The sequence below is a fragment of the Rana temporaria genome, chromosome 4 (assembly GCF_905171775.1).
Source record: "Rana temporaria chromosome 4, aRanTem1.1, whole genome shotgun sequence".
In the NCBI taxonomy this organism is placed as follows: domain Eukaryota; kingdom Metazoa; phylum Chordata; class Amphibia; order Anura; family Ranidae; genus Rana; species Rana temporaria.
In genome coordinates, this window is record NC_053492.1 from 403,005,200 (window position 1) to 403,028,911 (window position 23,712).

The 23,712-nt window shown below is 41.3% G+C and overlaps 1 protein-coding gene across 1 annotated transcript in view; it reads right to left on the reverse strand.

Annotated features, from left to right (window-relative positions):
- The window catches only part of LOC120937755 (WD repeat containing planar cell polarity effector), a 480,161-nt gene that overhangs the window by 359,023 nt on the left and 97,426 nt on the right, over window positions 1–23,712 (reverse strand). Inside the window, exon 7 of the mRNA XM_040351220.1 lies at window positions 7,802–7,916. Within this exon, the coding sequence (XP_040207154.1) occupies window positions 7,802–7,916 (115 nt within the window). The remainder of the gene's footprint in view (window positions 1–7,801; window positions 7,917–23,712) is intronic.

The window sequence follows — 23,712 nt, forward strand, 5'->3', positions numbered from 1 at the left end:
TACACAGTCACTGGCATTTCCCATTCCGTCCAGCGGGCTTACCTTCTGAGGGTAGGAGAGCAAGGTAGCCGGCAATGAATCCTTAGTAGACGGGACGGTGGCATCGCCATCACTCGGGGTCTCAGATTCCGCGATCCCCTCGGAGGAAGGAATTTCCGGCCATGGGGCCTCCACTTCTGCGGTGACCACCCCCGAGAGTCGGTCCACGTGGTAGTCCCTCGGTGGACCGACGAATGGTGCAACCTCTAATAGATATACCCAACACTTCCGGCATCGGGTGAATGGCAAGAGATGCAGGTCAAGCCCATCATTTCGGTCCCTCGAGAGGACAGCAATGCAAACTGCCCTCTCGTGGATAGCCGGATGCCTGTGTCTGTCACGGGCACTCCTGTAGACGTAGCGGACACCCCTGGTGTGGTCATGGGGCACCTCAGGGTAGCAGGGTCCTTCGAAATTCCGGACATCTCCAGCAGCGATCCGTCCTACTCGAAGGAAATGGAGGCACTGCTGCTTTGGCGCGAAAATGGGCGTTTCACCCCCCCATTTGGCGCAAAATCCCACTGTACGTCTCACGCAGGGGAGGGTGGCTCCGCCCACTTGAAAGAACATGTCCAGGCATGTTGTAGGCGTGTGTCGTGCTGCACGTATGCCCAAGCTTAGCAATGCGACGTTAACTGCCTCGTTGCCGGACAGTTCAAAAACACAGCACCGGACACTCTTCGCTCTTTAATAAATGGTCACTCACTTTTCTGGTTGCCAACGGTAACAGCCGAAATCCCCCACGTGTAGCGCTACCCCCGAAGGAGCCACTGATTTGTTGTTGGGATTGGCATATTAAGTTACCTTAATGTGGCATATGGGTGCAGTTGGAGAACAAAGCAGTGAGCGAAGGTCCAGACAGTGAATAAAGGTTTTTCCAATGCTTTATTTCCAGACGTCACCGCGTTCGACGCTACGAGGAAGGGCTCCTCTCTATGCCGGCCGGCATTTGTTTTTATACAACCGAAATTACCTTTGTTTGTAAGTAGTTTTTTTACTTGTTATTAAATCCGTTTTGATGGTATTACACTATGTGCGGTTCCTTCATTTTTTGGTTCTATGGATGGGCTGATGTGAACCTGTACCAGTACTGAGGACTCTCTATGTGGCTGCTTTCCTGGATTGAATTTGCTGTCATCTGCCTGTGATCCATGAACGGCTGTGGAATATGTTTATGCTGACACTTCATTACCTTTTGGTAAGCCTCTGTCCATGTGGTGGTGGTTCACTGGATCTTGCAAGCACCTGGGTGTTGTCTGTTTCAAGCATCAGTTTATTGAACCAATACTCTATATTCACAAGGACTAGTGTTCTTGTGTCTTATTTACACTTATTGACGCAGTTTTTGCTTTTTTCTTATGTTACTTGTGGTTTACACGTTTACTGCTGCCTCTTAGGAAATCATTTTCTATTTACATTGGTTTAGCGCAATTTTTTTCTTTATTAGGTTAAGCTTTTATATTTAGTACGAATTTAGCAGTTATTTTGTAAAATTTGCTGTGTTTTTATCTGCTAATACAGTTTTAATGTATTTTTTGTGAATATATAGGTTTGATAAACATTTGTGAAATACTGCAGGGTCTAAAAAATCAGTAGCACCTTCTTTTTATTTAAGAGGTCATATGCTTTCAGAAAATATATGGTTTTGGGGGTCTTTCACAAATTCTAAAAGCTGTAAGGGAAAAATTAAAACCTTCAGATTGTTAGTGAAATTTGAATATTTACACTTTTGCATCTGTTCAATTTGAACCCTTTCGCAAAAAGGCGCAATTTAAAATATTTGTTATTTATTAATTTAATACAGGTTAAGCTTTTATATTTAATAGGAATTTTGTAAAATTTGCTGTGTATTTATCTGCTAATCATGATCTTAGTGGATTTTTAGCAAAAATATTGTTTTAATAAACATTTGCTCAAATATCGTGGGACCTTAAAAATCCTTCTTTTTATTCTACTGGTCATGTGCTTTCAGAAAATATATGGTTGGGGGGGTCTTTTAAAAACTCTGAAAGCTATAAGGGAAAAATAAAAAAGCAAAGGAAAAGTTTTAAAAATGGTCTGGCCTGAGTGTAGAAATGGAGAACAGTATAAAAATGGAGAACAGGGCCTGGCAGCGAAAGGGTTAAAGCAAAACAGTAAAGTCAGAAGTCATAGAAAAAATTGTGTACGTAGGAGGAAAAAAAATTCTGTAAATTGTGAAACAGATTATATTAAATAGGAGACATGTTTAAAGTAAATTAGCTTGTAAAAGTTTAATGAACATTGAAATGTAAGGTGATGATGGCAAGAAAACATATTTGAAAACATTCACCATACTATATTTAAAAACGCCTTCTTGACATGCTTAAAGGACATGATGAGGCCTCCTTTATTCCTATGACTGATCCATGCTCCTCTTGATGACTGGGGCTAATGTAAGAAAAGACTAGCCATAGGAATAATTGAGGCTGCAATGTGCATTGTTCGAGGCCTTGTCAAGGATTTTTCATGCTAAGGTTGATAAAAGTTGGGCATGGCCACATAGATAGGATCTCTGGAGCAGGGCTGAAGGTAATTATTTAGCTATAAGTGTTACACAATAGGGGAGGAGAATCCTAAAGTGTATTTCCAGACAAATATTATTTTTTCAATTTTGGATAGTGTGAGGAAAGACTAGAGACACTATCAGATTTTTATTGCTCTTCAGAGAAATTAGAAATTTCTGCTCACTTACTGTTATGGTGACAACAGTTTTGCCAGACAGGAAGTGAAAATTCTGCAACACAGGGGGGAGACTAAAACTCCCATTATTTTTCATTGCATACACCTTTAAGGAAAACGTCACTAAAATGAAGTTGTCCTTTAATACTAAAGGCAGCGAATCAGCTCTGTAAATAAACAGCACTGTCTATCTTGTTTGCCTGTAATAGTTATTAGTGTATCTACTGTGCTCAGTAAGGGGTACTGTGAACTTGTTGTTTTTCATTAGCATACTGAACGCAAAGTTTGTCGGTTTGGGTGGCCTACATAAAATCCAATATGGCCAGAGGGTAGAAAATTATGCTGCTGATGTTTACTATTGGCTATTTCTGGAAAGGTGACATAAGCCTTGGCTTTGGGCAGCACAATTTTAGGAGGTTGACAGTCAGTCAAATTTCTTTATCTATTGAATTTCTACAGAAGCATTCAGGTATTGAACAGAAAAGATTGTCCTTTCAATTTGGCATAATATACAGTTATTTCAAACAAAGTGTTGGAGGAATAGGTGCCATAGGAAGAGCATAATTAAAATGGTGGGCAAGAGGGACTTGTCACTGAAAGCCAGCCTTATTTGCTCAAACAATTTGCTGTAAACTATACATAGAGAAGAGCACCAAAGACTCCTAAATGACAGAAAATATTAAATATTTCATGAAAAATTTCGATATATAAGAAATTTAAAGAGAAGACTTACTTTGTCCTTGAATGAATGAATGAATGAATGAATGAAAACTTATATAGCGCAACACATGCAAACTTAATCGCCTCTGGGCCCTTGCAGTGTAAAACAACAGGTTCACTTTTCACTTTACTTGACTACTTCCAGGCTGCACATGCTCACCTTCTCTTTATCCTCCCATTGCTCCAGTTCGTTAACATAACTGTATATACAGGTGCATCTCATAAAATAAGAATATCATTAAAAAGTTAATTTATTTCAGTAATTTAATTAAAAAAGTAAAACATATTTTATATAGATGTGTTACACTCAGAGTGATATATTTCAAGCATTTCTTTCTTTTAATCAACGACCAATAAAAAAAGGATTTTTAATACAGAAATGTTGGTTTACTGAAAAGTATGTTCATGTACAGTATAGTATGCACTCAATACTTGGTCGGGACTCCATTTTACTGCATCAATGCGGCGTTGCATGGAGGTGATCAGCCTGTGGCACTGCTGAGGTGTTGAGGAAGCCCAGGTTTCTTGATAGCGGCTTTCAGCTCATCTACATTGTTGGGTTTGGGATCTCTCATCCTCCTCTTTATAATACCCCAAAAATTCTCTATGGGGTTTAGGTCAGGCAAGTTTGCTGGCCAAACAAGCACAGTGATATCATAATCATTAAACCAGGTATTGGTACTTTTGTCAGTGTGGGCAGGTGCCAAGTCCTCCTGGAAATAAAAACCAGTATCTCCATACAGCAGGTCAGCAGAGGGAAGCATGAAGTGCTCTAGAATTTCCTGGTAGACCGCTGCGCTGACTTTGGACTTGATAAAACACAATGGGCCAACATCAGCAGATGACATGGCTCCCCAAATCATCACTGACTGTGGAAACTTCACACTGGACCTCATGCAACTTGAATTCTGTGCCTCTCTACTCTTCCTCCAGACTCCGGGACCTTGATTTTCAAATGAAATTCAAAATTTTCAACAGCCTGTGATGATTTAGAGCCATGTCATCTGCTGGTGTTGGTCCACTGTGTTTTATCAAATCCAAAGTCAGGGCATCCCTCTACCAGGATATTCTAGAGTACTCCATGCTTTCCTCTGCTGACCAGCTTTATGGGGATGCAGATTTCATTTTCCAGCAGGACTTGGCACTGCACACACTGCCAAAAGTACCAATAAACTGGTTTAATAATCATGGCATTAATGTGCTTGATTGGCCAGCCAACTCGCCTGACCTAAACCCATAGAGAATCTGTGGGGTATTGTCAAGAGGAATATGGGAGACACCAGACCCAACAATGCAGATGAGCTGAAGGCCGCTATCAAAGCAACCTGGGCTTCCATAACACCTCAGCAGTGCCACAGAATGATCGCCTCCATGCAGCGCCGCATTAAAGCAGTAATTGCTGCAAAAAGGGCCCAAACCAAGTACTGAGTACATATGCATGCATATACTTTTCAGAGGTCCAATATTGTTCTATGTACAATCCTTGTTTTATTGTTCTTATGTAATATTCAAATTTTCTGAGATACAAAATTTGGGGTTTTCACTCATTATGTAAGCCATAATCATCAAAATTAAAAGAAAGAAATGCTTCAAATAGATCACTGCGTGTGTACCGCATCTATATAAAATATAAGAGTTTCACTTTTTGAATAAAATTTCGGAAATAAATTAACTTTTTGATGATAGTGTAATTTTATGAGATGCACCTGTATGTGATGTAGGTTTCCCATACCAGTAAGATTGGGCTCTCTGTGTTTTTTTAAGTACACCTGAAACATTTTGTAAATACCTGTAAAACACCACTTTATCAACAATATTTTGCGGTGCACGGGGGCACCAAGGAGGATTTGCACTCACTGTGGTACTGGAGGAAGAGGAGTTCCTGCTCCACATAGTGCTCTGAGACACTGCGTAAGAAGAACGCTGTGCAGATCTACAAGACAGGTAAGAGGTGTTCTTGTTTTCTTCACAAAGTGCCCCATTAGACCACAAAGGAAAAAAATGGAACAACTTTCAGCCAGCCATTGGCCACCAATGCTGGGGGGAGATTACTGTGTAAGCTGGCCATTGGCTGGCACTGGATACACATAAGTCGAGTGTTTAAGGTTTGTATGCACACTCAGTGCGCACAAAGCTGCTGCTCCTGCTGTCACTAGAACCATTCATTAAAACCTCCTGCTTCAGCGGAGGAAAGCTGCTATGTAAGGAGGGGGGAATCAAGGGCCCAAGCTGTTTTTGTGGAAGGAGGGGGGTGTTGCACACATTTAAAGAATCAATTTAGGCCTAAATATTAGGTAAAAAAAAAACAAAGAGTATATATTTTCTGACAGCAGAGACCCTGGAGAATAAGATAGTAGCAGATCCAATTTCTTTGTGAAAACTACGCTAAAGTTAATTTTAGAGTGCATAAACTCAATATAATACCCAATTTGTGGTAAAATATAAAGAATGCAGTTTTGCTGAGCATTAGGATATCCAAAATCGCAAGTCTTAAAATTGCACACGCCTGTGAATTTGCAACAAACTTTTGCATCCTAGGCAGTGGGGCAGAGGTGTATCATGGGTGCATAGAAGCAATCCAGTGGCTGTGTAGTCGCCAGATCATTTAAACCTGACAGGCAACAGTTGGCTTGTCAGATTTACATGCAGTGTGTGGCCACCAACCATCAATAATAGTGTTTTTGATGTGAATAATGGACTTATGGAAAATTCTCAAAATTCTCCATACATGAAGCTTTAGAAATTTTCTAGTGTAAATAAAAAAAAAAGTATGGCTTTAAAAAAAAAAAAAAAAACATTTGTACTCACTGATCCCAGCTGCCTTCCGCCACCTCTAAGCGATCAAAGACTGCTGATCACTCCCTTTTTTTGGCTTCAACCTGCTGAGAGAAGGTAACTGTCAGTCACCATCTCTCTGCTGTGCCCCTCCGGTGCTCAATTGAGTGCTGAGTTGTGGAGAGGGTGGGAGTGTCTGGCTCAAGCTCTCAGTGGCTTGCTGAGAGGCTGAGCTAGCTGCCAGTCCAGGCATCTGGGTGGATCCTGACCGTATGGTCGGGATCTTTTCAGAGCCTGGACCAGCTCTGTGACGTCAGTCGACAGCGGGTTTACTTCTGTGATCCAAAGGAGAAGTACTGCCAAATTAGCTTTGACTATACTTATCCTTTAAATATGAACTCCAGGCAAACAGCTGAATAAAGTTTTAAAATGGAATCTGTGGTCTTATTTTTTATGAATGTGCACAAAAGATCAGGTTGATGTAAAAAAAATGTTAACATTTTATAAATCTTGCTTATATTTATTATTTATCTAGAGGTTTACATGTATATAAGGGCAACCATATTTGGTCATCACATATACAGGCCCTTTTTCCTGCAGTGCAGTTTAACACAGCAGTTGCGTGTTACGGTTTCTTTTTACAACACAAGTCTTTGAGTTGGCTCACTGATTGAAAACAATGCACACATGTGGTTGATATATCAGCTCACTGATATTCCTTGAAATCTGCACTAACATAAAAGTCATATTATAGGAATGCACCGCAACAGAAATGTAAGTTTTAATGAGTTACTACTCCCTAAGGGTTAACCACTTCTAAGGGGATACAGACACTGCAGCTTTCCTCATTGCAACACAAAAAGTCCACCAGCTGATTAATAATGAACCAGACGATCCCATTTGGAACAAGTTTGTAATTTTTTCACAGCAACAGAAGGTAGAAATCTACAGTTTGCTAAAATCCTTGCAATGTTCTTTGATCACCCAGAGAGGTTTTTTTTTTTTCTCAGCAAAAATGGAGTTACACTTTTAATGTAACTACTGTAGTATAGGGGGTTGTGGGAGACTACAATTAAGACAGCTTCAGGAACCCATGCTATTTATATGTAAAATGTATAATCAATACATTTTTATTTTTTACTCTAAATTGTTCAAAAATTTTTAATCTAACATTATAAATAATACACACATTAAGGGGGAAAAATATGTATGATTTTCAAGATCAACTAGTTTGATATATGCCTTCCAATATTTATAGAAACTTTTTTCCTTTTTTTTATTTTAAAATTTTCAGAACATAGAGAAAAGAATAGTGGTCATAGAAATGCAGTTTGATGTTCAAAGACCAGCCGTGACTAGTCCGCTTCAGACCAGCGAACATAAATCTTTGATGTTAAATAACAGGTGAAAGCTGTATCCGCTACTGAGGGTTGTAACTGCATCATTACATGCAATTACTTGTTGTGTTGTAATTCCCCAGTGGCAATAATTAGCCTACCTGTTGACACACTATTTCTACGGTGCATCTGTTAATGTAGGCAATTGATTTGCACATGGGTGTAATTACCATCACTGATGGGGTTGGAGATGAGCTTCCCCACCAGGGTCCTGTCAATCACCAACTTCTCCAGCTGTGGCCCTGAAAGGCTTATGGACACAAGCACACCAGAACTGAACAAGAGCTGAAATGAGAAATAAACAAACAGGCACGCGATTACATTGCTGTAGGGTTTACCAGAGAGAAACAATACATCAATAGTGACAACTACAATAACACTCACTAATGGTTTGTATACATGGATACTTTCTCTGCACTAGTGTCTACTGTGTACATTATACACTGCAAGATCAAGTATAAGTGCAGGAAGGTTCACTGAATACCATAGGGTGAATGACAGGTATTGTACACTGGAGTAAATAACAGAAGACAGTAGAAAGTGGGTCCTTCAATTTCTTAAATACTTTGTCCGAGTATGATGTGCGGCATATACCACTGAAGGTCCAAGGAGAATTACAGTGGTTATTTTTTTTTTTTAAAGTGTATTTTTTGTGCGTGTACTCGAGAGAGGAGCCGGACTGCAGGAGTTGGGAGTAGGCAGGCCTCCCCCAGAGGCAATCTGCCACCTTTCTCCATGCCCCGGGTGGCAATGGCGGGTGTGTGAGGGGGTCCTCCCACACAGCCCGCCCTACCTGCTCCGCTTTGAAGCCCAACAGGGCAGAGGGACTCCCTATAAGGGAGTGAGAGGATTTTGCCCGCTCAACCAGCCCCGTTAGTCCTTCGCCTCTCTTTTTTAGAGACCGCGCGGTCAAAGTGCGTGCATGTTAACCCAATTTCGAGTGCGTGTAAGTGTGGTGGTTTTTGTGGGAGGGGGGTGGGCGTACTAAGCGCAGGCTTACCTCACATAGCACACCCACCGGGAGTCGGGCTGAGACCACCAAACTCAATTCACATGTAGCCAAGACCGGGATCCGTACCCCTAGCTGCAGAGGTGAATGGCTTGTCAGCGCAGTGCCAATCGCGTTGAGCCACCGCAGCTCCAATTATAGTGATTTTAAAGAGGACATGTTCCTGTCTGAAATGCACAGTATCAAAAAGCAACTATGAAATTTGGCTTGCTCCTTCAACAAAGCTAAACCACCAGTAGGATTACCCTAATGGGCCATACACACAAATCAAATATCGGGCGGCATGTCTTTTGAACCAGCCAACATTCGGCCCATGTGTACGGCAGCTTGGCCTTCTTCGAAGGGGCATGACTAAAAAAGGTCTGCCGATCGGCATCTGATCAGTGCTCTCAGCCAATGGCCTCCCCACTGTCAAACCACAATAGCTCAGGGGGGAGGAGGCTGTACCAATAATGCATAGTTAGTACAGCAGCTCCTCCCAAAGTCTTCCTTTTTTTGGTCCAGCCCACTGGGTTGAATGGAAAAAAAACTAATAGTGAGTACTAGGCCTAAAGGGCCATATACAGCATCAGCCGATTCAATAGACACAAGCCTACATTTTATTCAATTGGTGACTGGGGATGAGCTCAAGCATATTTAGATCTTAATCTGCATGTACCTGAATAAGCCCATGAGAAAGCTGTTACCTGTAATGGGCCAATCATCTGTATATGTATAAAAGGGGTGTGTATTTTTGTTTTCTGGTCAGTCTTTAATCTGCTACATACTGCAAACAATTTTGTTATTTAGAAGGGGTGATAGAGCGGACTTAAAGAGGAAGTAAAGTCTTCCTGTTTAATTGTACCTACAGGTAAGCCTATAATAAGGTTTTACCTGTAGGTACTGTAAATATCTCCTAAACTTGCACCGTTCAGGAGATATTTACTATATATGCCGCCCCCAATGTCATCAGAGCATGCACTCTGAAGGAATGTCCGCTCGTGCCATTTCTTCAGGGCCCTGTGCTGTGGGAGTTACGTCATCGCAGCTTCGGCCGATCACATCGCCGGAGCCCGCGAACCTGGAAGAAACTTTGGGGGAGAGGTCAGTCGCCTCAGTGGTGTGCGGACGGCACTGCAGGGCTTCGTTCTAAAGTAATTCATAATGAGCTAGTATGCGATGCATACTAGCTCATTATGCATTTGTCTAACATGTTTTCTTTAGGGTTTACAACCGCTTTAATATAGAAAGGATTATCATGCAATGAAAAGATTCTTATTTCTCTTGGAAGTTCAATTTAAATAATTTAGAAGAAACACATATTATCAGATAATAAACAAATATATAATTTTATATTTTAGTTGAGCAAATATTTTTTTAATAGCAGGAAATCAACATAGCCTAATTAAAATAGCCTACTGATGTACTTGGATGCTGTCCCAAAAAATAAAAGAAATAGTAACATACAGAAAATGCACTTTGACAGGTTCACATTCCACTTCATGAAAAGAACAAGGCAGGGGGGCTAATAACTGCTTTATATTAAGATGACCTTCCATATGCTTAACAACTCCATGCACAATAGAGATCCAGTGGCCAAAGTGGGTGATTACAAATGAGTCAGCACAGCAAATGTCAATCCTTGTCTTGGACTCTGTATTATGTACTCTCATTTATGTAACAACACAGAGCAAGGGGAATGTTTGTCATGTTTAATTTGCTGTCTTTGCCCCCAATTCTAGTCACCTCCTGTTAATGGCCAGACATATCTCTATTAGGTATATAGCAATAAAGACTTGGAAGGGGACATAATCCCATAATCCTTCCTTTACATGCAAAATTTAGCAAACAAATAATAATCTGGTGTTCTGTTTTAAAATTTATTTGTCTAAATAATATCAAAACAGAAATTGTAATATCTATTATTGACTGTAGGTTTCAATACACATATGTTGGATTTTTGCATTCTGTGTAAGGATTGTAATAATATGGGTAGGTTTAGTGAAGTTGAATTCGAATAACCTCCAAAAACGTTGGGAGGGATGGGGCTTCAAGTGTATGTAAACCCAAGCAATGAACTTTGCTTCTTATGAGTCTGTTAAATATACAATTTAAAGTATTTTATTATGTCAATAAGTTCAATAAGTTAAAAATAATTCAGTTTTTCCTGTGAAAATTCAGTGATATCCGGTGAACTCTGCAATCTGATCTTAAACAATTATACAAGTCCTGCCTTGCTTTCTCCGTGGACTATAGAACATCCTTCTCTTATAGTGCCTTGAAAAAGTATTCACACCCCTTGAAATTTTCCTAATTTTTTCATGTTACAACCAAAAATGTAAATGTATTTTATTGGGATTTTATGTAGAACCGCCTTTCACTGCAATTACAGCTGCAAGTCTTTTTGGGGATGTCTCTACCAGCTTTGCACATCTAGAGAGAGTGACATTTTTGCCCAAGCTCTGTCAGATTGAATGGAAAGCGTTTGTGAACAGCAATTTTCAAGTCTTGCCACAAATTCTCAATTGGATTTAGGTCTGGACTTTGACTGTGCCATTCTAACACATGAATATGCTTTGAGCTAAACCATTCCATTGTAGCTCTGGCTGTATGTTTAGGGTCGTTGTCCTGCTGGAAGGTGAACCTCCACCCCAGTCTCAAGTCTTTTGCAGATGCTAAAAGGTTTTCTTCTAAGGTCGCGTACACACGGTCGGTCCAAACCGATGAAAACGGCCTGAAGTCCAGTTTCATCGGTCCAAACCGACCGTGTGTACGGCCCATCGGTCCGTTGTCCTTCGGTCAAAAATTTTAGAACTTGCTTTAAAATCGAAACGATGGACCGCTGCCCGATAGGTCCAAACCAATGGTTAGTACACAAAAGCATCGGTTCAAAACCCGCGCATGCTCAGAATCAAGTCAACGCATGCTTGGAAGCATTGAACTTTGTTTTTTTCAGCACGTCGTGTGTTTTACGTCACCGCGTTCTGACCCGATCGGTTTTTGAACTGATGGTGTGGACGCACGACGAACCATCAGGCCACTCCAGCGGTGAACCGATGAAAACGGTCCGTCGGACCATTCTCATCAGTTTGGATCGACCGTGTGTACGCGGCCTAAGATTGCCCTGTATTTGGCTCCATCCAACTTCCCATCAACTCTGACCAGCTTCCCTGTCCCTACTGAAGAAAATCATCCCCACAACATGTTTCATGGTGGGGATGGTGTGTTCAGTAATGCTGAGGCCAGGTCAAGTCCACTTCAAAACACACCAACATTGTGTCAGTAAACAAGAACCTGTGTTCACTTTGAACACTCTCATGTGCTAACTGAAAAAAAAAAATGGTGTGGGTTTTTTTTTTTTTTTTTATTTAGGTCAAAACATATTCTGCTGCATATCCTTGGTAGAAAAAAATCCCAATAAGTGTATGTTAAGTGTGTGTTATTTGGTTTGTGCGAACATTTTAGGGCCAGATTCATAAAAGAGATACGATGGCGTATCTCCTGATACGCCGTCGTATCTCTGAGATACGAAGGTCGTATCAATGCGCCCGATTCATAGAATCAGGTTACACATAGATCTCCCTAAGATCTGACAGGTGTAAGTGACTTACACCGTCGGATCTTAGGCTGCAGTTCTAGGCCGGCCGCTAGGTGGCGATTCCATTGCGGTCGGCGTAGAATATGCAAATGACTAGTTACGCCGATTCACGAACGTACGTTTTGCCCGTCGCAGTAAATGTACGCCGTTTCCGTAGAGATACGCATCCTAAAGATAAAAGCTGCCCTCTAGGTGGTCTAGCCAATGTTAAGTATGGCCGTCGTTCCCGCGTCGAAATTTGAAATTTAACGTCGTTTGTGTAAGTCGTCCGTGAATGGCGCTGGACGCCATTTACGTTAACGTCGAAACCAATGACGTCCTTGCGACGTCATTTAGTGCAATGCACGTCGGGAAATTTTAGGGACGGAGCATGCGCAGTACGTTCGGCGCGGGAACGCGCCAAATTTAAATGGTCCCCGCCCCATTTGAATTAGGCGGGCTTGTGCCAGGCGGATTTACGCTACGCCGCCGAAACTTTACAGGCAAGTGCTTTGTGAATCAAGCACTTGCCCGTAAAACTTGCGGCGGTGTAACGTAAATGTGATACGTTACGCCGCCGCTAAGTTACGCGGAAATACGTGAATCTGGCCCATAGTGTCTAAAAAATATTGTGTATATACTGGAATTTACACTACACTAGTAATGGTGGTGATCAGCGACACTATTTGGGAGCGTCACTAACTGACACTGACATTGCTAATGACACTAATACAATAATCAGTAATAATAATGTACATTAACACTGTACTAATAACACTGGCTTGGAAGGGCTTAACATCTTAACAGTTCAAGGACCACGGCTATGGAATGCTCTACCCACGGACATCCGCATGGAAGAAAACCATCGGGCCTTCAGAAAAAAAAATAAGACCCACCTCTTCTGAAGGATTAGGACGTCACTGGATGCAAGCGCCTAGAGGCGATTTAGTTCACATTTGTAGCGCTATTCAAGTTATTCACTCACTCTTCACAATGTGTAATGTGTGTTGCTTTTAATTTTCTATGTGACTGTTTTTAATCCCTGCTTTGCAGGGAAAAATAAACTGCCAGATCGCTAATCAGTGTACAGAGCCCTGTGTCTTTGAAAACACAGGGTTCTATGCTGTGATTGGACACAGCCGATCAGCAAGTCTCAGCCATGAATTACTGTCTGGGACCTGCTGAAAAAATCACGCTGTGTCCAATCACAGCGTGGTCAGCATCAGGCGCACCTGCAAACCCAGAAAAAAATGTTGGGTTGTTGTGGAAAAATGGATTGGTGATAAAGCATTAGTGAAGGTACCTTTTCCTATAATAACTCTTACAGGAGTGAATTTCCCTTCCTCTCACTTCCTGTTGTCTCCCTCCGTTTGTAAGCAGGAGTCGTTTGTAAGTCGGATGTTTGTAACTAGGGGACCCCCTGAAAAGCCCACATTTGGATCTGCTTAGATATTTTGGTCATTGATGTAAAAAACCCATTAGCTGAGCCTGAAAGCCAGGCAAATAGCAGATCAACTTCCATATTTACCCTGAACAGGTTTATTGGATGAAAATCATTCAATTAATTATCAGCAGACTACATCAATGACACAGACTACATCAAATGGCTAGTTTACATTCTTCACTTAAAGTATAACTAAAGGCAACACTTTTATTTGGGGGGGGGGGCAGAAAAATGGTAGGTTATAACCCCTGCAAGTTTCTTTATTGCTATCTGTCTCCCAATGGGGAAATTTGCCTTCACATCCTGTCCCATAGCCACAAAAGGAAGTGAGTCGAAAAGCAAGGTAATCTCTCTCTTATGCATTCTCTGCATTACGGTAAAAAACCTTCTATGATCAGCTTCCCCCCTTAAATACTTACTTGGCTCCTCTTTTTAATCCAGTGCTGTGGTGCCCATCTGCAGCAGTGCTGCCCCTCTTCCTGTATTTACAAGACACAGAAGGCAGAAGCAGAAACCATTGGTGCTGTCAATCAAATCCTTTGAGGAGAAGGTGGGGACTGGGCCATGACACGCTGTGTGTCTATGGATGCACACCGCCTGGCTTGGGAGCGCCAGTGCCCCAACAGCACACAGCTTGCTATGAGGACACTCAGAGAGGAGGGTGAGCAGACAGTGCCGGTGGGGGACTACAGAAGAGGAGGTAAGGGGTTGCTTTACAGGGCAAGTAAATATAACATGTTAATTATTTTATTCAAAAAATTAAATAAATAATCAGCTTTTACAACTGCTTTCCACTCTATAACCAAAGGTTATAACTTCTGCAGTTGCGATGCTTTGCAGGCTCCAGTGCAAAAAAATAAATAATATATGCATATTTTTATAATATGGGTGGATTTATTACTCTTTTTCTTTTATTTTTATTTTTTTAATTATTAAGTAGGCTATACTTGAAATCTTATATCTGCAGGGAAAGAGGTGTGAAATAAAGTGTGAAAAAAATATTGCACTTTACTTACAAGTGCTAAATAGTTGAGAAACGGCAGCTGAAAGGTTTGGAGGTGATATGTCTGAACAATACCAGCAGTACTTCATGCGATACATGATTTGGTTCACTGAATATTCATAGATTAAATTAAAAGGTCATAGAGCACATGTTGTTTAATTATACTTAAAGAAAAAAAAACTGCAGTCTACTCACATAATTTGTAATAAAAACATCTTTGCCATTCTGAAGCTTTCCTCCATCCACTTTGCATATTATTTTATATATACTGGGTTTTTGTACTTGCCAAATATGCTGCAGAAATAACGCTCCACTAAGGCTAGGCTGCATCCATTTTAACTGTGGACAGCTGAAGTTGCTGCCTGTTCACTTCCTGGATTTACACATACACACAGAGGCACACCTCCAACTCTGCAGCACTTATTGGCCCTCTTATGACTCATCCTCCCCTCCCTTCCTGGCAAACTCTCACAAGAGTGAAAAAGAGAGCTGTGCATTATGCCATGAGCCTAGGTTAATGACTACATAAGAAAGAGGAAGTAGACTGTATAAGGTATTTACTTGCAGAAAAAAAAAAATGTTTTACCATCCAAAGTTAAAACATCACTGACAGAAGATTTAAAGTAGTTGTAAAGCTTTGTGTAGTACCTTGTACTCACATTGTACTCTCTGGTCCCCCCGTGCCCCTGTTTTACTTACCTAAACCCTGAACTTCCGTGGGTTCATTAGCGTGTCGCTATCCAAATGGCTCTTTCAGCTGTTCATTGGTTAGAGAAATAGCAGCGCAGCCATTGGCCCCTGCTGCTGTCAATCAAATCAATGATGCGGTGCGTCGGGGGGCGGGGCAGAGTCATACAGTTGGCGGCTATGGCCGCAGAGTGTATCACACGGGAGCACGCCCACAAGGTAACCCCCTTGGAAGAGAGCTTCCCAGAGGGGGCTAGCTCTTGTGGGGAGGAGCCGCCATGGGACCCCAGAAGAGGACGATCGGGCTGCTCTGTGCAAAACGAACTGCACAGTGGAGGTAAGTATAATATGTTTCACAAAAATAAAAAACCCTGAACCCATACAACCCCTTCAAATTGGTAAACTTTCCACAGGGCTTAGGCCCCTTTCACACGGGGCGGATCAGTAATGATCCGCCCTGTGAACCTCCGCTTGCTCAGCGGGTATCGCTCCGTTGATCCCCGCTGAGCCGGCGGATGACAGGGCGGTCCCCTATGGGGGGATCGGATGAACACGGACCGTCTGTCCGTGTTCACCCGATCCGATAGACAGATGGAAAAGTAGGTTTTTCCTCCGTCACACTTTGGCGGATCGGAGCGGGTCGGATGTCAGCGGGCATGTCACCGCTGACATCCGCGGCTCCATAGAGGAGCACGGAGCGCCCGTTCAGGTCCGTCAAAAAAACTGGCAGGCGGACCTGAACGCCCATGTGAAAGAGCCCTTACAGCTTTTGATTGAAAACTACAACATATGACATGATGTAAGAGGCCAGTAACATAAAGTTTGTTATATTATTTTTCATTATCAATATTAATAATATATATACGGTATATATATATATATATATATATATATATATATATATATATATATATACACACACACATATACAGGGCTCGACAAATCCCGGTCGCCAGGGCGACTAGAAATAGTGTCCTGGCGACTTGGCTTGGAAGGTGGGCTGGCGCCATCTGGTGGTGAGCCGTTGGTATTACAAGTTATTACCACCAGATGTGAGCTGGCGCCATCTGGTGGTGGCCGTTGGTATTTACAAGTTAAGCATTACAAGTTACACAGCAATTCTAATGTAATTTTTCACTATTTTTCACTGCCATCTTCTTCCCTCTAATTAGAACCCCAAACATTATATATATATTTTTTATCCTAACACCCTAGAGAATAAAATGGCGATCATTGCAATACTTTCTGTCACGCCGTATTTGCGCAGCGGTCTTACAAGCGCACTTTTTTGGGAAAAAATTACACTTTGTTTTATTAAAAAAAAAGGCAGTAAAGTTATCCCCATTTATTTTTATATTATGAAAGATAATGTTACGCCGAGTAAATTCATACCCAACATGTCACGCTTCAAAATTGCGTCCGCTCGTGGAATGCCGACAAACTTTTACCCCCTTAAAATCTTCATAGGCGACGTTTAAAAAAATCTACAGGTTGCATGTTTTGAGTTACAGAGGAGGTCTAGGGCTAGAATTATTGCTCTACCAATCGCGGCGATACCTCACATGTGTGGTTTGAATACGGTTTACAAATAAATTTGTCAAACCCTGTATATATATATATATATATATATATATATATATACATACACACACTGAAAATATATTTATACTTTAATTGTAGAAATTAATATTCTTGATCTTTCTTCTGAAGAAGTGGAATTGCTCACCCAACATGTCAAGGGAATGTTGAATCTAATGCATCTGTAAATGTGTATTTATTTTGCAAGCCTAACAATGTCCTTGTTACTTTAGATGTTGTTAGAGCCCTATATTGGGTTCTTGAAAAATGTTTTATATGAAGCCCCTTTTAGGTGTTTGTTACCCTTTTTAAACAAATTCTTTTCTACTGAATAAGACTTATTTTATTTTTTTCCCTTAACATTCTTCCAATGATTTTGAATACTTGTATACCTTAACCGCTTCAGCCCCGGAAGCTTTTACCCCCTTCCTGACCAGAGCACTTTTTACAATTTGGCACTGCATTGTTTTAACTGACAACTGCGCAGTTGTGCGACGCTGTACCCAAACAAAATTTGCATCCTTTTTTTCCCACAAATAGAGCTTTCTTTTGGTGGTATTTGATCACCTCTGCAGTTTTTTTTATTTGCACTATAAACAAAAGAACAGTGACAATTTTGAAAAAAAAAACACTATCTATTGATACGCCGCATAACTTCTAGTTTGCTCCGGCATATCTTTGTTTTGTATCGACAAAAAAAGATACGCCTGAAGCTGGGCTAGATCCAACTGGCGTATGTCTTAGTACGCAGTCGAATCTAAGGTGCATATTTACGCTGGCCGCTAGGTGGCGTTTCTGTCGATTTCCGCGTTGAGTATGCAAACTAGCTAGATACGGTGATCCACGAACGTACGTCCAGCCGGCGCATTTTTTTACGTCATTTCCGTAAGGCTTTTTTCGGCGAATAGGGCTTTGCGTAGAATGACGTTCACGTCGTAAGCATTGGCTTGTTGCGGGTTAATTTCGAGCATGCACACTGGGATACCCCCACGGATGGCGCATGCGCCATTAAAAAAATACGTAATTTACGTCGGGTCAAGACGTATTAACATAAAACACGCCCCCATCACATCCATTTGAATTGCGGGCCCTTACGCCGCCAAAGTTACACTACGCCGCCGTAACTTATGGCGCAAATTCTTTCAGGATAAGGAAAATACGCTGTAAGTTACGGCGGCGTAGTGTATCAGAGATACGCTACGCCAGATGCAACAATGCGCCACGCTACATTGATCTGCCCCAATATCTTTTACTTTTTGCCATAATAAATATCCCATATTTTTTCTCAAAAAAAAAATGTCCTCCGTTTAGGCCGATATGTATTCTTCTACATATTTTTGGTAAAAAAAAAAAAATCGTAATAAGCGTATATTGATTGGTTTGCGCTAAAGTTAGAGCATTTACAAAATAGGGGATAGAATTATGGCATTTTTATTATTATTTTTTTTACTAGTGATGGCGGCAATCTGCGATTTCTATCGAGACTGCAACATTATGGCAGACAGAGCGGACACTTTTGACACATTTTTGGGACCATTGACAATTTTACAGCGATCAGTGCTATAAAAATGCACTGATTACTGTAAAAATGTCATTGGTAAGGAAGGGGTTAACACTAGGGGCGATCAAGGGGTTAACTGTGTTCTAACTGAAGGGAGGAATGGGACTTACTAGGGGAAATGACAGATCACTGTTAATACTTTGTATGAACACACGATCAGTCATTTCTCCCCTGAAAGAACCGAGATGTGTATGTTTACACAACAGATCCCTGTTCTCGCTGAGTCACGAGCGATGTAACATAACGTTGTTTCATCCAGTAAAACTGCGGCGGCAGGTCTGCAAGTGGTTAAAGGTCCAAATTATTTGCAATAGTTTTTAGTTTAATGTTTATTCGGGACGAGGAATGTCCTTTAAGGGAGAGTTTGTTGGAATCCTTTTGGTTTCCTTTTTCCTTATGTTTACCATAATTATCTTTACAATGCTGGCAGACCAGAAACTTGCATGTTAATGCACTTAAAAAATATTTTCCTTGGTCTGTCAGACTGTTTGTGAATGGCACAGTGGGAGTTTCTCAAATTTGTGTGAAAATACACTTTAAAACATGTAATTATATACATTAATCCAGATCTGGTACATAAATTCACCAGATGCCTTGATTGATGCGAGCCACACCCGCTCTATAACACAGCCGCATACAGTGACTCTCCTGGACGTTCCTTGGTGTTATATGCCTAAATTTTACCCACGTTTGTGAGTATGTTTGCTGTTTTTGTCCAATAAATGTTATGCAACATACTGCACTTAAGAGTGGCGCCATTGTGCTTTCTCCCCAGCTGATTCCAGATATGCTTCACATCTTCACTGGGCTGCCTTCAAGTGCTTTAGTATGAACTAAAAGCACTCTCTTAACAGTCTTAAGTTTTAACCAGCTCCTAGATCTCAGGAGCTCATTGTTTTTAGTTCTGTTTACATCGCTGCTGGTGCTAGCGCCTACTCTCTCTTATGTGTAACTGAGATTTCTTCCATTCCATTCCAAATGGAGCAGAACAAGTTCACAAGTTACCAAAATTGTATACAGGTCTACAGCTGTATTTTTTGAAGAAATCAATGTACTGTGAAAAAGTTGTGCATATGGACATTAAGATCCTACTGAAATGTGCTGATAACAAGTTTCAAAAGGCAGGAGGTAAAGCCAGGTACACACTATCAGCTAGTTCAAAAGAAACTAGGAGACATTTGGCTTGTGTGTACATCAGACTCCCCAAGAGAAGCCAGCCAAACAGTCGGCTTCTGTTGAATGGCCATGCTGGAAAACCAGAAGCCGAACACCATCCGGCAGGTGAGTGGTCCCCCTGTCAGAACACAATAGTTTGGTGGGGACTATACTATAGTTGCATAGTTAGAACAGAAAGCCCCTGACAAACTCCTCAGTATTTTTCCTTCTGCCCACTGGGTATCAGGCTTAAGGTGAAATTACCTCAGTGAAATTCGACAAGAATAACCTGACAGAAGGTCTAGCCATTCCCCACTCTAAAGAACAGGCAAACAATGTATAGTTGGGTTTAAATGATGAAGTGTAAAGCGGAGTTCCACAGAAAAATTGAACTTCTGCTTTTCGGATCCCCCCCCCCCCCCGGGTTACGTTCACGTTAGTCAAAAACGTCATTTACGTGGGGTCATGTTTTATTTACATAAAACACTCCCACCTCCTCTTTACGCTATGCCACCGTAACTTAGGGCGCAGGTTCTTTGTGAATACAGAACCTGCCTCACTAAGTCACGGCGGCGTAGCGTATCTCAGATACGCTATGCCCGCACAAAGTTACGGCGGGCTATCTGAATCTAGCCCTATGTGTGGTGAAAAACTAACACTGCACATCAACCTGAACACACTATCCCTACTGTGAAACATGGTGGTGGTATCGTCATGTTGTGGGAATGCTTTTCTTCAACAGGGACAGGAAAGCTGGTCAGAGTTGATGGGAAGATGGATGGAGCCAAATACATGGCAATCTTAGAAGAAACCTTGTTAAAACTGGGGCAGAGGTTCCCCTTCCAGCATGACAATGAACCTAAACATAAAGACAGAGCTACAGATTTAGATCAAAGCATATTCATGTATTAGAATGTCCCAGTCAAAGTCCAGACCTAAATCCAATTGAGAATATGCGGCAAGACAAAAAATTAATGTTTACAGATGCTTTCCATCCAATCTGACAGAGCTTGAGCTATTTTGCGAAGAAAGAATGTCACTCTCTAGATGTGCAAATCTGGTAGAGACATACCCAAAAAGACTTGCAGATTTAACTGCAGCAAAAGGTGGTTCTACAAAGTATTGACTCAGGATGGCTAAATACAAATACACACCATACTTTTCAGACATTTATTTGTAAAAAATGTTGAAAATCATTTAACATTTTTCTTCCACTTTACAATTATGTGCCACTTTGTGTTGGTCTATCACATAAAATCCAATAAAATAAATTTACGTTTTTGATTGTAACATGAAAAAATGTGGAAAATTTAAAAGGGTATGAATACTTTTTGAAGGCACTGTATGATTACAGAAACATTTTCCTCCCCTCTTCCCCATGACTTAGGACAAGGTTCCAGATCTCTGGCTGGATCAACAGGTATTTTTGCACCTAAAGCGGAGGTCCGGCGGGAAAAATAAATAAAAATAAAAGTCAGCAGCTACAAACACTGTAGCTGCTGACTTTTAATAAGCACACTTACCTGTCCAGGTTGCCCGCGATGCCGTCTGTCCGAGGACTGGGTCCCGGCACTGCCTAGTAACAGCCTTTTCTGGTAAGCATAATTTTTTTTTTTTAGACTTTTTGACTATTTTTTTTTAGGGTGGATCTCCACTTTAACCACTTAAGGACCGCCTAATGCCGATATACGTCTTACAGATTACAGTACTGTATGTAAAAAATAAATACACACCCCCTTTGTCCCTAGTGGTCTGCCCAGTGTTTTGCATGCACTTTTAGAAAATAAAAACTGTTCTTTCTGCCTGAAAACTGTAGATTGTCCATAGCAACCAAAAGTGTCCCTTTATGTCAAAAGTGATTTTAGAGCAGCTAGAAAACAGCGATAATAAATTATAATCACTTGCAGAATTGAGTGATAGCGATTTGTGGGGAATTTCGTCATAAAAAAATAAAAGTAATGACAGCGACAATTCTGCAATTGAGCAAATTTCAGTGTTTTTGATTTGATTACATTATTGAATAATTTTTATTATAATTACACTATTATTTGTTATAATTATTTATAGTTATTTATTATATTATAATTTATGATTTTGTGTTTCAAACTTTATCATACCCGGGATGTCTACTAGACTCTTGTTTGGACAGATTTAAGTGAGTTATTCCTAAGTTATTCCTAAGAATTGCAGGCCTACAGTATAAAACGCCAAATTTCCATGCAAAATACTGCTTTTGGTACAAAATTCCAGACATAATCATACCGCCAGGGAGGTTAATGGAAGGATGAAAGTTAGTGTCTACCTGTCCCCTTTCCCACCTCCACATCATTGCTAAAGTGGAGGTGCTTTTTGCATTCCTCCTTTTCAGCTAACATCTTGCTTTACAGACAGGGAGTAAGCATGTGACAGCCAAAGCCAAAATGAGTAATACATCCAGTGACAATAGTTAATTAGAAATTTTCTCAACACTAGGGTGGTTGCTAATGAAGGATTACATTTGTGCATATTAAAGAGTACAAAAGAAAACAAATACATGACATCCCTCAATTATAAAACAAAAGTTGAAATGTAGAGTTGCATTCTTCTCTATGCAAAACTTATTATGTTTGACATGTCTCTTCAAGGAAACAGGGAAAACTAAATTCAAATGTATTGCAAAACTTTATTATTTATTTCCTTTTAACTCTTTAAAGACCGATGAAGTTGTGCTATGGGGTTGATTTAAATATAGCCTTTCTGGGCCATATTCTGAGAGAAGTTACGATGGAGTATCTCAGGATACTCCATCGTATCTCTCTTTTTTGGCCCGTGTATCTATGCGACTGATTCTTAGAATCATTTTCGCATAGATACACTTAAGATCCGCCATGTGTAAGTCACTTACACTGTCAGATCTTAAATGTAATTACGCCGCCCGCCGCTAGATGGCATTTACGTGAAGGTCTCATTTGTTTATGCAAATGAGCCTGCTACGCCGATTCCCGATTTCCCAATTTCGCGTCGCGTACCCGTCGCTAACGTCGTTTGCGTAAGCGGAAACTTACTCCTGCTATATGAGGAGTAAGTTTCCGCATGTCCCACGTAGGCCATGTTACGGATAGCGTCGGGTCCGCGTCGTGTTTTTCCGTCGGCTACGTCGTTTCCCTAAGTCGTTCTTGAATACGACTTTACGTCAATGACGCACACGTCGGCGTCATTGGCGTTTTCCGCCGAGAACTGGAGCATGTGCACTGGGCTTTTTTAAGCCCGGCGCATGCGCAGTTACTTAGAATCGGGGGCGCGCTTAATTTGAATAGAAGCCGTCCCCTTGAAGATACGCGTGGCTACGCCGGGCCATTTACACTCCGCCGCCCCAAACTACGGAGCAAGTGTTTGGGGAATACAGCACTTGCTCCTGTAGTTTGGGGCGGCGGAGTGTAAATGCCTTACGCGCCGCCCGCGGACATTTAGAGAGAATATGGGCCTGTGTATTTACTTTGTAAACAAGTGATTTTTTTGCTGACTTGGTTTTAAAAGGTGCAGACTCAAGGGCTTCCCACCTGATCCAGAATTCACTACCTAGTGATGCAGAAGAAAGATGTGTGGTACTGGATCTCTTAACCCCCCTGACGGTAAACCCGAGCGCGACTCGGGGTTGGTTTTACATGTTAGGATCGGCAAACCCGAGTCGCGCTCGGGCTGGACGGGCTTACCTTTCGCTGGATCCACAGGCTTGGTTTACTCACCTTGTCCCTGGATCCAGCGATGCCACCCGCTGTGTGAGCGAGCGGGACCTCCTCGCTCGATTCACAGTCCCCGTGTGACGCCGATCTCCGTTCCCTGCGACGTTACGACGCACGGGGACGGAGAACGGCGCCAAATTCAAAAAAGTAAACAAACACATTACATACAGTATACTGTAATCTTATAGATTACAGTACTGTATGTAAAAAATACACACCCCCCTTGTCCCTAGTGGTCTGCCCAGTGCCCTGCATGTACTTTTATATAATAAAAAATGTCATTTCTGCCTAAAAACTGTAGATTGTCCAAAAGTGTCCCTTTATGTCAAAAATGGTTTTAGATCAGCTAGAAAACAGCGATAATAA